Source organism: Lottia gigantea, assembly GCF_000327385.1.
Source record: "Lottia gigantea unplaced genomic scaffold LOTGIsca_3, whole genome shotgun sequence".
NCBI lineage: Eukaryota > Metazoa > Mollusca > Gastropoda > Lottiidae > Lottia > Lottia gigantea.
In genome coordinates, this window is record NW_008708986.1 from 4,578,157 (window position 1) to 4,593,341 (window position 15,185).

The 15,185-nt window shown below is 34.8% G+C and overlaps 1 protein-coding gene across 1 annotated transcript; it reads left to right on the plus strand.

Moving 5' to 3' along the window:
* Positions 1 to 2,144: 2,144 nt before the first annotated feature.
* LOTGIDRAFT_228655 (hypothetical protein) lies at positions 2,145 to 11,662 on the plus strand (the record flags this gene model as incomplete). The annotated part of the gene is made up of 5 exons (XM_009057322.1): positions 2,145 to 2,195; positions 7,619 to 7,749; positions 8,987 to 9,083; positions 9,374 to 9,511; positions 9,801 to 11,662. 5 exons carry the CDS (start codon positions 2,145 to 2,147, stop codon positions 10,716 to 10,718), a joined length of 1,335 nt encoding a protein of 444 aa, XP_009055570.1. The 3' UTR covers positions 10,719 to 11,662.
* Between the last annotated feature and the right edge of the window lie 3,523 nt (positions 11,663 to 15,185).

A 15,185-nucleotide genomic window follows, 5' to 3' on the forward strand; every position in this document is an offset into this window, starting at 1 on the left:
CATGTCATACCATTCCGTTACAATAACTTAATGTCCATGCCATATCATTCCGTTTCAGTAACTTAATGTCCACGCCATATCATTCCGTTTCAGTAACTTAATGTCCATGCCATATCATTCCGTTTCAGTAACTTAAAGTCCATGTCATACCATTCCGTTACAATAACTTAATGTCCATGGCATACCATTCCGTTTCAGTAACTTAATGCCCATGTCATACCATTCCGTTTCAGTGACTTTATGTCCATGCCATATCATTCCGTTTCAGTTACTTAATGTCCATGCCAAATCATTCCATTTCAATAACTTAAAGTCCATGTCATACCATTCCGTTACAATAACTTAATGTCCATGGCATACCATTCCGTTTCAGTAACTTAATGCCCATGTCATACCATTCCGTTTCAGTAACTTAATGTCCATGCCATATCATTCCGTTTCAGTAACTTAAAGTCCATGTCATACCATTCCGTTACAATAACTTAATGTCCATGGCATACCATTCCGTTTCAGTAACTTAATGCCCATGTCATACCATTCCGTTTCAGTGACTTAATGTCCATGCCATATCATTCCGTTTCAGTTACTTAATGTCCATGCCATATCATTCCGTTTCAGTTACTTAATGTCCATGCCATATCATTCCGTTTCAGTTACTTAATGTCCATGCCATATCATTCCGTTTCAGTGACTTAATGTCCATGCCATATCATTCCGTTTCAGTTACTTAATGTCCATGCCATACCATTCCATTTCAATAACTTAAAGTCCATTTCACATGATTACTTTTCATTTACTCATATGTCCATTTCGTTTCAGTAACTTAATGTCCAATTCGGTACAGTAACTCGATATTAAACAGTATTTCATTGATACAATTAATTCTTATCAAGGAACTCGACTGTCTTGTGACATCTATCATAAAATTATTGATATGTAATAGGTACGAAACTCGCAGCTCGTAGATAACACTTCTATTTCTTATCTTGCCAAATCCCTTTCAAAATTGATTAAGAGGGGCTGAACATAATTAATGGGCTCTCAAGTGTCGGTCTCATACTGTGAGATTAGCACTGAAATTGCTATCATTATTCATTATGTGCAATATATGTTAACTAGACGTACTCTGTAAGAACAATTATGATATTATAACATATTACATAGCAGCTTATCCTCAAATCTTATATCCTACGCATTTTCTTATCGTTCTCATCAGTTCAGCTACTGAATTCTTTTTCCCATTTTAATTCAGTACAATTATCACATTAATGCATCAACCTCGCCCAAAAGTTCGACAAAAACAATATTGATAACTACTGTTATCAACTAACAACTCGTGTATATATTCACACTATAATATTACAAGATAGGTTGATGGTTTATCTGGAAACGTCATCAATAACATATCATGTGAACCGGTTACTCAGGGTTAGAAATTTTATTAAATTCTAATCCACGTTTCAAACCGATCAAAATATAGTACTACAAATATGTCAGAATGACTCAGACTATGATTACCACCGCGATCAGGAATCTACTGGTTCAAATCACAAATTTTCTATTACTGTAAATAAATAAAGAAATAATTTTCAGGGAGGAGTTTGGTATCAATAGACTTGCTAGTCTCGATTAGTCAATCGTAATCCCAACTCCAGATGATTACGTATTTCTTATGGTTCTCGAAGTTAAAAAACGTGTACTGGATGACGATATCTAAAGACTGATAATACAGGTAAGAAACTTTCGTAGGTTCCATCTTTTCCTTCCATCTGAGTCAGTAATCTCTTCCCTAGCAACGACTACTTCCGAAGGCGTGCACTATCTTTTCTTAACCAAACGCGTTAACGGAACAGCTCGTCAGTCACATGGTACCACGACATATATGGCGAAGGCATGTAGATATCTGAAACATGAAACCTAGGTAACGGCCAAGTTTTCGGCAGCTGAGTAGGCAAGACTACTAGTTTCGTATTGTACTGCTCATCCTTTCTATCGAAGCTTGCCGTGAAAGTCGTGAGGTGTTCTATTTAGCCAACCGGTACCACACTTTGTCCAGTTCCTTGGCAGGCATTACAAACTAAGGGATCACACTTACAACAGTTTTTATTCTTTTAGTGGACAGTGTATTTTAGAAAACATTCGCCATGGCTATCATAGCAGCACCAAAGGGCATGGATCGTGCCTTGATCACAAAGGTGAGGAATTTTTTCTAGTGTTTTTTAATACTTTTTTATTTCGTGCCAATAATGTCAAAGTGGAATATTGAGAGATCTAATTTCAAGATAAACCTTCCTTATCATCAATAGCACTCTTCTATCTACCAGATCACCACTATCAGCTCATCATATGATTTTTAACCAGAAAAACCTACTTCCTCCTGAAAATATGCTACTTCACACCTGTAGGCCGCCATTACACCGTTTTTGGGCAAGATGTAATGCGATTCCCAAATGCATAGCTATGCACTCAAAACGCCTTGATACTATAATGTTATGTATTCACTACATAGTGGTTACAAATTACACTCCAAATATTATTTTGCAAATTTGAAGAAAATTAAACTGACATTAATAATGAACAATGTCAAGGTCATTATGTCCATTAAAATTATCTATATATAGATTCGACTATCAGGAACCATTATTCTATCTTTTCTAATGCCTTTACCATTGTGATTCTCCAAATTGTTAGTATATGAATGTGCACAAATGCCAAGCTTTAAATCTAGGCACCCAAACAAACAAAATGCACCCACCTTTTCTAAAATATGTGTTTAGTTCATCCACAGAAAACACACTTGACTAGGCTAAGCAAAATTATTTTAGTGTATTATTTATACCTGAACAATCTATTTACCAAACGAACAAAAAACAAACAGTAGTGAAACGACTACGTCTTTAGTTTTTCTTACAAAAATTGCTCAAACTTAACAATCAAAAGCTAATCAATAACTCTCGAAATGACAACAATGGCATCAAACAGGCCATTCCAGCAAAACGCCTTGGAAAATCGGTATCAATTACATAATAATCAAATTTCATCACTTTCTTTCAATCTCCTTCCCAGAGCCAAGCCCTCCTACGCATACCTTTCTTAGAATAAATTATCATGTATTCAAAAGGTTCTAAATGTTGATTTCATCAAATAAGCGAAATAACTAGCATTACCTAATATGATCATTAAGTAGTGAAGTTATAGAACATAGCGTCTAGGTAGTTAGGATATACGATAGTGAAAACAGTAGGCATTTATTCATCAGAGGTGAAAGGTAGTTCTTAAAATAGCTCGCTCACTAATAAACCTACTTCTGTCTGTATAGTTCATTAGAACCTGGTGGTAGTATTGTATCCTTGGTGGAGTGAAACAGCCAACCTGTTCATTTCTTCACCAATTCTTTTAAATGTTTTTAAAGATGCGCCCGGAATTATACCTACCAGTCACTAAACGTAACTGCTGGACTATATCTTTGACTTAATTTGATTTAAGTCAATTATTTTAATCTATTACGGGTACTGGTTCTTTATATTCGAGAATTAATGATACGAATTCTGCAGTTGGTACCTTTAAGATATTAATAAAATGCAATAGACAGAAACTATCATGATCAAGTAAATCGGTGACTTATTAAGCTATCGATTCGGGTGACCATAATGCTATACTGCTTCAATTCCTTATGGACAAATATTTATATTCCAATCAAACCACCAAAATTTTCCACTCTTCTAACATTTCGTTATACTGGTCGCTATTTTCCTTGCATACACCATGTGTAATGATTTACAATATTTGATACATACACAAGCAATTGGAAACAAGTAGATATTTGATATATATCTTGAAAAACTCTGGGAATATAGTACTCCTCTTGTCAAAAAGAAGCTAGAACACATCTCTTCAAAATACCAAATCAGTCATTGACAATCTTTTAACAAAAGTAGACATTGTACATTAAATGACAAAGTTAGCTTTAATAAGAATTCCTCAATAATCTCTTAACGAAAGAAGGCAAAGCACGTCTCTTGGTAAAAAGTCTCTATAATAATCTCTTGCCAAAAAGTAGGTATAGGTCTATCTTAGGTTTGAAACATCCCTTGTCAAATACCGCTCCTAGATTTAATAAGGTTCTTCATGTAATGCAGAATATGTACATCTCTTGCCTCAAGCACTAAACTGTGAGCACAATAGCCACAAATGCTTTGGGGGAGGGTGGGGAAATTCAACAGAGTGGCTCTAAATGATTGAAATGCATGTTTCACTAAATTATACCGATTCAAAATATGTATTCGATGCTTCATTCCTGTGCGATATTTTAGGTGGCAATTTTTAGCTTGCCAAATTCAAATTTAATCAGTCTAAATCCTCATGGGGATTCTATGGCAGTATCAGTGATTAATTTATGCACCAAAATTTGAACATTTAATCTTTCTTTTACAATTTAAAGTGATTCAAATTAAAGATTCAAATATAATTGAATACTTAACTATATTTTAACTGTGAAGTGGTGTTCTATGAATGTTATGGCTTATTAATATCAAGATATTTCAAATATGCAAAAAAAACCAGGCGAGTGATGCCTCAATCGTATACAATCGTCTAGAGTTTCCCATGAAATCCTTTGATTTTTGATGACGATATTCAAATGAGACAAAGATTAGTTCCCCGTGTGGTGCTAGATAGCTAGTGTCCGATTTCAGGGAATTTTGAGACTTGTGGTTGTAAGGGCTATACTCTTAATTAATATAAAGGAAGGGAGAAACGACAAGGCCTAATAGGGTCTCCATGCTCTCCTTAATATGGACCATCTCAGTTGTTTCGTTTCCTGACTATTTGTGGGGAGTTATTGGTCATGAATGAATATTTAGGACAGGTCAAACTGACATCATATGCTGTGTTTTGCTATTTGTGAAAGAGAGCACGAATAATTCCTAAAATGATGTTATTATTCTTATAAAATATATTTATACTAGGTCGGCTGGCATATTTCTTGAATTACATTTCATCCCTTATCAACACTTTAACCGGTAAACAGCAGCCGACACGCGTCAGATTCCTGTAGCAGCCGAACATTTCACCAGATGTTTTATCGTCTGCTGGTTTATCAGACTATACTCTAAAAGAAGACGATGTATACCAGAGGCAAACAAGGAATCGATTCTTTTCCCTATCTGATTTAATTAAATACATACAAAACATAAGTGATAAACGCATTTTTCTTACACCGATATATCACACATTCACACTAACTTAAAACCAAGGAATTGAGTTAAGCAATACTCTTTTGAGTATTTAACCATGCCTACTTTTGTCAAAAGATTGTCAAGGGATGAATAATACTTACTTGTATTGAGAAGAGATGTGTTCTACAACAAGAACCACTTACACGAAAATTCTTCAACTGATTAGGAATGTTTTCATGGGCAAAAGAAGAAAGAAAATCTGCTCAAGACTCAACAATTCCATGCTCACGTGGCAATTTAAAAATCCATATGCACCGTCAGATGAAACCCGATTAAAAAGAAATTATTCATCAAATATTGTGTAAATATAATATAAGAATAAAGAGCAGAAGCATTAAGAACGTTCGATCCATACCAAACGAAAAGAGGCAGGATGATAAAAGCACATATAAGGAAAGGGATCTCTGAGTCTCCATATGACTCTGTAAGATATGAAATTGTATTCTGTTGGCTCGCTGAGGACCATAATCCACACTATTTTGAAAGTAGCGTTTACATCTCAAATAACTTGAGTTGAATCATCTCGAGCATACAAGCACACCACGTCTCAAAGCCGGACAGTAATCTGCTTCTAACCGATTTCGACCTTTCTTCGACGGACTGAATACTAGAATTAGTGAACCCCAAACAAAAAAACTATACGAATTAAGCAGAATACTTGTGTTGAATGACGAATGTTTGTTCTCTCGGCATTAATTCCGGCTTTTCGCATCATGAAAAACTACCATTGGCTTTAATTTTAATTAACGTATGTTTCAACAAGTACTGTCTACTATGTCTCGTTCGGTGAGAAAATATATGAATACAACCATTCGGCAAACGAGGCTGAAGATGCATCTGTTTATTCTCACAGTTAAATGACCACCATAATCTATAGAATTTCTACGTAACCTGTTTCTTCCACAAGAAAGAAAATAGGACAATTTTTCTATTCATAGATCCAAAATGTTATTAAAATTTAAGGCTCATTTGAATTAGAGAATTCACAAACAAATCGTAAGCTCTAAGGCTAATCAATAAAAAATATCAAACTAAAGTATTTCGAAAGCTAATAAGCAGAAATGAATGATGTAACATTGATGAACGTATGACGTAATCGGAAGCAGAAATTCCTTTATTCGGTAACGACAAAAATACACTACACTTTTCTTCTTGGCAGAGTAACCACTAGGCAGATACGACGCCATTTTGAAACCTAGGCTTCTTTAACACAGCTGGGAACTAAATTTTACAAAATTTCGATGAAATAGGAGAATATAACAGAAAACCAAGTACGACAGAAGAATAATCCGAACTAAGCTAAATTGAGTAAATATGTATTCAAGTTCGCAGTGCAACCATGGCATCGTTATCTAAAGATAGACTGCTGAAACCTGATACCTCATCACAAACATCTCGTCTGTTCTCAATCACGATTAACCAGTCACATGTTATTGATATTTACGTTCAGCCAACATTATCCAGACATTCTGAAATGTTTTGAAAGGCGAAATGTTATTAATAGAATGAGATTCTAGTGAGTCGCTTTTTACCAGATTGTTAACTGAAAATTACCTGAATTTCTGAACTGATTCTGAAAAACTCTCTTCTTAACCAACTTTATTTTTAACCAAGCGGCACGTTATATTGTAATGAAGGACATATCGGCAGGAAGTGAAATGTTGCATAAATAATTATTTAATTAAATAATTATCAGAATATAAATTTCTCGCGTGGAATCAACCCCATTTATTTCCAATATTACATAATATTATAATAATATTGGATACGTAGCAGTTTATGCTCTTTTGTATTATGCTAAATTAAATAACTCTTTGTAGTTCATTAAGCGAAATATGTTGAAATTACCATAAATGTACAAGCTCATTGACAAACCAGAACAGCAGTACATAAGCTAAATTTTCTTTCAGTGAATTTTTTGTCGTGTTCATAAAGCGAAATGTTTTAAACAATTGCTAATCTGTCCAATTTGCATACATTGTTGTAATATTTTAATCATAAAAGAAATGGATTAGGATAAGGGAACTTTTCTTTCATTTAGTGAAGGCATTCGCTGAAGATGCAAATGCCTTCACTAAATTAAAGTGAAACAATTATTGATTCAAATCTATAATATGTCACAAACAGATATTTTATTTTTGTATGTCATAAAGTAGCATTCAAAAGTCCCGACACCTTGTTTGTCTAAGGTCATCAGTTAATATAGAGCATTAGACTGTGGATCAACTACAACAGGGACTGATTCAACCAAGTCCACGGGAAACAATTCCAAGAGGCCCCATCCCTAGAAAAAAATGAAGGAGAGCCTATTCAAAAAAAAAAAAAAATTCCTGTGGAAGATGACCCTACCCAATTAAGCACATCCTATATTTTAATTCCAGATGGGCGCCAAATACGACACAGCAGCCGAAGCTGAAGTAAGGCAATGGATAAAAGAATTATTAGATATTGATATTGGTACCGGTACATTTGAAGTTGAGAAGAATCTAAGAAATGGTGAAACTTTAATGAAGTAAGTAAATGTTGTTGAATTGACAGATTCTCTTATTTCCATCTTGTCTTCTTGGATATTAAAGACCATTGGAGTCTATTTCAATTGATCAATTCAATGATTTTTCCCCCACCATGACGTCATAGGCAAAGGAACACAAAAAAGTTCAATGTTTGTTGCTGTTGGAATGCCAATTTCTAAGGGATGACGTCCTGGCTGATTATCGTTTTGACAAGTCAAGACCTTGCCTCCTCATTTTTGATTTCCACCTATCGAGGATTCTTAAACGTGCACAGAAGAATCACAAAATCAGAGTTGATAAAGTTCGATGAAGTACAATCAATGATCGGCTCCACAAAAACACTTAATAAATAATTCTAGCTATCGGGTGTACCGGAAAACTCGGAGTTACTTGCATCACAGTTAGAGTGAAATATCATTTAACAATGGTGACACATCTTCATCGTTGAAGTTTAAAAAATTCCACATCATAAGTTTTACCTGCAACGTGGAAAACACTAAAGATTTTATACTTTTATACCACAATGCGGAAAACATATTTCAAAATCAAAGTATAAGGCTGGTATATGAAAAACATCGATAGTTTTCGAATGGAATACCAATCTCCACAGTTCTTCGTTTGTTTGTATTGTCATCTCATAAAGTTGTTTGTAAAATACAGGACACTTTGTTTGTGTGGTTTTTTACTGTTTTTGTGGTTGCTGTATGTAAAATCAAATTGTTTGTCCGAAAATGGAGATGCTGCTTTGTTATCAACAGTACTGGATTAGCCGCTACAACCGGAGTATTCCTTTAGTACTTGATGCTAGATTTCTGATGAAGTGATTTACGATCTTATTGACGAATAACAATTCCCCGAACCTTTACTGCATTCATGTGTCACATTAAAAAATCCATACATACATATTACATAGCAGACTCATTAATATCAAATCATTGTGCAAATTAATTCAAGCACTATGCATTTTCGAGTGCATTATAACCTTTATGATCAGATTTGACGTTTCCTATCTATGGTAGCTTTAGTTGTCGTAAAAGTGCCCTTATTATCAGAGCAACCCCCTCCCTACAATCCGATATTATTCAAATGAAATGAAATGAATGGAGTTTTACGTCCTACTTTTCTGCACCATGTCGACGTTATTCAAGATCATGATGTGATATTGTTACTGTCCATAAGACAATGTATGTATTACATCAAAATCCAATGTTGCTTCAATTCCTAAATTGATTTCAGATTGATTAAGAAAATCTACGAAGGAACACCAAACAAACCACCAGCATGTGATAATATCAGAATTAAAGTTAATCCCCCAACTTCTCACTTCAAACAGGTTCGTATCAGTTCGATATTAATTTAAAGATTTCTTTTAAATACTGTCTTCTATTATAACCATGTGTGGCAAAACAAGTAAAGATGGCACTTTCAGCGAAAACACTTGGGTCAAATGTCTTGACCATTTAGTCTCCCGGATTACCGTACCCAAATGACTTGGAAAGCAGGAATTCGCCCTTTCAATACACACAAGAGAGATTTAGAAAACAAAACTATTCTCTAGTAATTTATCCTGTTGTATGTATCAATTGTTTATAGCATCCTTAATGTAAATGGTTTCTATTGCAGATGGAAAACATTGAACTCTTTTTGAAAGCGTCGAATGCCTATGGTGTGAAGCAGTCTAGTTTGTTTCTAACATCAGATTTATTTGAAGGTAGAAACATGGCTATGGTCTTAGCAACAATTTTGCAAGTAGGAACCGAAGTAAGTCCATTTGAATCATTTTTATTATTCTACATACAATAGCAGTGTTAATACCATTCTCATAACTCTTCTGTCATTTTCAATATACTTTATGGTAGAAGAACTTCTAATATACACAACGTATTGGATGGAGTACCTGTATAAGGTAGTAGCACATATCCATTTCAATGATTATTTGGACCAATGTGGATGTATTGACGTAGGATGTCATAGTGTTTTACATTATCACTCCATTATTCATTATTTTGAATAAAAGGGATTATTTTAAGTCCTCGGCATTATCTTTTAGGCACAACGACATGGTTTCGAAGGTAAAACTTGTGGATCTAAACCTACTGAAAAGCACAGAGTTGTATTTACCGAAGAACAGCTAAGAGCAGGAGATACCATTATTGGCCTTCAAGCCGGAACAAACAAATTGGCTTCACAGAAGGGTATGACGATCGGTGGAGTACGTCACGTTGCTGATATTAAGGCTGATGATTGTCTCCGAGAGGGTCAAGGTGTAATTGGTCTCCAATCCGGAACTAATAAATTTGCTTCACAGAAAGGAATGTCTTTCGGAGCTGTACGTCACATCGCCGATATCCGTGCTGATGATGCCATCCAAGAGGGCCAGGGAGTGATTGGTCTCCAATCTGGTACCAACAAATGCGCCAGTCAAGCCGGTATGGTTATGGGGGCTGTGAGACATGTATCAGATATCAGAGCTGATGATGCTGTACAAGACGGACAGGGTGTCATCGGCTTGCAGTCAGGAACAAACAAATTTGCCAGCCAGAGTGGCATGTCTTTCGGAGCTGTCCGTCACATCGCTGACATCCGAGCTGATAATGCCGCCCAAGATGGTCAAGGTGTTATTGGTCTCCAGTCCGGAACAAACAAATTCGCTTCACAGAAAGGTATGTCTTTTGGAGCTGTACGTCACGTGTCCGATATCAGAGCTGACGATGCTGTTCAAGATGGCCAGGGTGTTATTGGTTTACAATCTGGTACAAATCAATTTGCCTCACAGAAAGGTATGATGGGTATGGGAGCCATGAGACACATTTCAGATATTAAAGTTGAAGATATGGCCGCAGACTCCAAATCAGCTATTAACCTTCAATACGGTAATCCATCCGGGGCTAACCAATCTGGTATGTCCTTCGGTGGTAGAAGAGATATCTTAAAACCAAAGCCAATTGAAATCCAAGAAGACGAGTAATCTGTATTCTTTAAATGTATTAGAATCTGTTCCGTGGAAGGTGATGAATACCAATAGGACACGAAAGGAAACAAAAATATCCCATGCATCAAAACAATGATTACCAAATCAATGGTTACTTTCGCTTCTTTTTTAATTTTTTGTCAGATTTTTGAACTATCTGTATTTTGTTCTCTTGAAAAACAAACTGTATATATATCAGCTTTCTTATTTAAGTTCCTTAACGTCACGCAACTATAACATACTCATGTGCTCAATTTCAAAAGTCTAGGTAGTTGCATGTATGAAGTGAATTAGTTGTGCCAATCTCTGCCCATTTCCTAAGATCATTTGTAGTTGATCAAGTTCACATAAGCCCGGAAACTTGCCAGTGCCCAACCCCAAATCTCTACTACATATCATTCGATAGTCTTCCACTGAGAAAATAACCGATAAAAATGTTGAATTAATCTTAATATAAGTCATCGGCTGCTTCTGATTTGTCATATTTGAATTAATTTCAATGGTTACCTTGTAGTTAAAACAAAAATAATCCACGAGGCCTTTTACTTTGTCCGTCCAAAACATGTAAAAGATGGATATAGAAAGAGAGTTTCTAGTTGCCAAAAGTAGTTTACCAAACCTTTTTGGACTGTTAGTGCCTGAACAAAGTAGGCATCTTTTGATTTATTTTGTAAGAAAATATATTTGTTTCAGTTTTTTTCGATGTAAAAATTTGAAAAATTATTTGTACGCTTTATTTTATATGTTTTATAAATATGCTAAAGAAATACTCATCATCGCTCTAGTGAAGATTTAACACTCGAAAGACTTCCAAATACACGCTGAGACAAGCGATACAACTTCTAATTTTTGATGAACAAGTTTTTTATTTCACTTTTTCACATTTTAGAATTAAGTGGTTCAAAGCGTATTTATGATTGAATAAATTATTGTTCATTGATGGTCTGTGTTTCTTTCTATGAGGAAAACAATTACTTAGGGCTGGAAAATATGAAAGCACCACCTACTGTGAACCTCATTTGACTCAAACCTGGCCTGTATCATAGGATATCACACATACTCGATATGCGTCGGTCAATATCATACATACCCGACATGCGTCATCTGCAGTCGGTCAATATCATACATACCCGATATGCGTCAACTGCAGTAGGTCAATATCATACATACCCGACATGCGTCATCTGCAGTAGGTCAATATCATACATACCCGATATGCGTCAACTGCAGTAGGTCAATATCATACATACCCGATATGCGTCAACAGCAGTAGGTCAATATCATACATACCCGATATGCGTTAACTGCAGTAGGTCAATATCATACATACCCGATATGCGTCAACTGCAGTAGGTCAATATCATACATACCCGATATGCGTCAACTGCAGTAGGTCAATATCATACATACCCGATATGCGTCAACTGGGTAGGTCAATATCAAACATACTGGCGAGATTAACAATTAATTCCAACAATTTCACAATGCGACGACAACAAAGAATGGACACGTTCAAATACGCCCTCTTATAGTCTTAAGCATGTTGTTGACGAAACGAGCAACTTTTCTACCTTCATACATGGTTTTATAACAAACATAGGTTGACAACTTAAGGAAGCTACTGCATTTTCATTTTTGATATATAGAATGGTTAAGTCGCAAATTGTCCAACTTTATTTTAATGACCATCTACATATCATATATACCGGTTAAAAGATGAAGATGTTATTACAGTTTTAATATGCATGATTATAGTTCGTAACTTGGGGTTGATATTCAAAAAAGAGAATCGATTTAGCATTATTGCCCACGTATTATTTCTCGTAATTTTGCTATTTTTTCATACTCTGTTCTCGTTGCTACGTCAGAACATTGGCAAATGTCCGAAAGACACTTGAAAACATATTGCTTTTAACATGTTGTGGGTCAGAAAATATAAATTGCCAAAATAAAACCACCAAAAAACATCATTCAATTTCTTACATGCAAAACAAAATGTTTTGAACATTATTTTCACTAATCTGCAATACATGTATTACATATTCTACATTTTCTTTTTCGTCTTTTACGTTGATTGCAATATTAACCTTTCATGTATCACGGAAAGTAGCGATTTGATTGGATTGAACGACAGCGAATATTGTCAACCGACAGAATGCAGACTGCAAATGACATAGCTTTTTTGTTTGAGACGTTCTTTTGTTGTATTCGCTAACGTATAATGCAACCAAATTGCTCCATTTTTAAACTTTCATTATGCAAAAAAGGTGGCTAGTGCAGTCAAGGTATTAGACGAAGTTCGTAATAGCTTAACATTATGAAGATGTATGTAAACAGCCAAAAATACATGTAAAATTGACTGAAGGCTGAATTGAAATATTATTTTTTTTTTTTTTAGAAAATTCTATTAATTAAGTCGATGCCTATTATGGTGATTGTGAACCAAATTCCTTTGTGTTATTTCCATGTAGGAACCATACATAGTTTCGTATGAGCCGAAAATGGACTTGAGGAAAATCGATTGACTCGGCATGCACAAAGCCGCGTGCCGAAATGGTCAATACTGAGAATATTACATGGAACATGTGTAAATTATAGGTGGTAGATAGCAATGTCAAGAAAGGAGGTTTAGTTATTTCATACATAAAAAGGTAAGAAAGATAAGGAATTATGTAATTATCGACAAAATATATCAACTTATCAAGAGGAATTCAGTGCAGTATAATATGCTGATTTCGCATTAGATCTGAATGTAACCTCATCGCATTGTCTTCGTCTTGTATCTAAATCTGAAGTCAATGTTCTTAGGTCTCATGTAAGAGGGGGAATAGGAAGTTCGCTATTGTCCATTTCTTACTTGAGAGAATAACATACTCCAACAACTCATACTGCGAAATACACCAATAACAGACATAACGTGGATAGCAGTGATGATTCATATCTTTGTCAAAAAGCCAACAGTTCGGCACATGGTTTAGTGAAATTATGTATTGTGATAGAATCTAGAAATAAAGTTCAATTTTGTTTTGTTTCAATTATTATATCATATTCCTTTATATTGGAGAAAAACTTTTCTGTAAGCCAAGTATTACAATACCTCAAAATTGGGAGTTACCCAGATTCATTAAGATTCGATTAAAAGTGTATGCATATTCTAATATTTCAAACGTGTGTTCCATGTGTAGTATGGTTACTTTTAGTAATGCTTAAAATCGTTTTATCATATCATAATCGTAATTTAATTTAGAAACGCCTATGAAAAAATTAAAAAATAAATATTGAATCATTCCCGTTTACAGTAACTTGTAAATAAAATGTATTGATTGGTAAACACCTACACGATATTTGAAAGGTCCGTCCAACCGTCTGTTTTTTGGTAAAGAATTCTATAAAGTTTTATATTTTTTTATACTAATTATTCGATACATGCAGGACGATGCAGTCGTTGTATATTGTTTCAAGTGTTTGACATTTTGGACGCGTAACAAACGGGAGATAACCTATTTTAAGTTAAAATTTACTAAAAACAATTAAATAGACCTCAGATTATTTATACTTTGTCAATAAAAAAATACAATAAATCGAATACGTCTACAGAAAACTTAACATAGTCTTTGTAACGACTGTAATGTGTATTGGTTAGCGTATAATCCAATCAAATTTCTGCATTGACCTTGTTATAAAAATTACATAAATGTGTGCGTATATAGTCATCGCCCCTGCTTTTCTGTTTGTTTGTCTGTCTGTCAGTCTGTCCACAATTGCTGGTTTCTTGACGGATTTTGATGAAACTTGGTATGATTGTTTGCAATCACCCAATGATGAACCCTACTGAAAATAAGAAAAATTTAAGTTATTGACCTTGACGGATTTAGACGAAACTTTGTGATATTGAATATTATTACTAAGGACGTACCCTATTGAAAATAAAACGAGGAAGATAGAAAAATGCTGTGGAACTCTAATATGAAAATACCCCGGACGACTTGGCTGCCATTACAATAAAATCGCTATCTGTAGGGAAATGTTAATAATTTAAAAGTAAAATGTATGTGTTCGTTATACCGCTCCTTAGGGTAGATATTCGAAAAAACCTTTGTCCTTTGATTATACTCCCAATTTGGAGTGGTATTATTATCCTATGAGTTATCAGGTCACATTACTCCGTCGTATTTTCGCGTTTCGAATCGATATTTATATGTAGCAATAGAGGCAAATACAAATATTTAGCAATTGATTTAACAAGAAGTGGAGTGTCATGATACATGTAATTAATTGCTCTATAGTAATGTCCTACTAGGAAATATACCTCTGTCGATTTCCTTGAAACTTGGCATGGATCGAACTAGGTTTAGTGAAACCGAGAGTTGTTTTTTGGCCCAGGAAGAAAGACAAAAAAAAATTGATGACAACTTAGATCCGTTTTGGCCAAACTCTTGGTATTGATATTTCCCGGATTAGCCA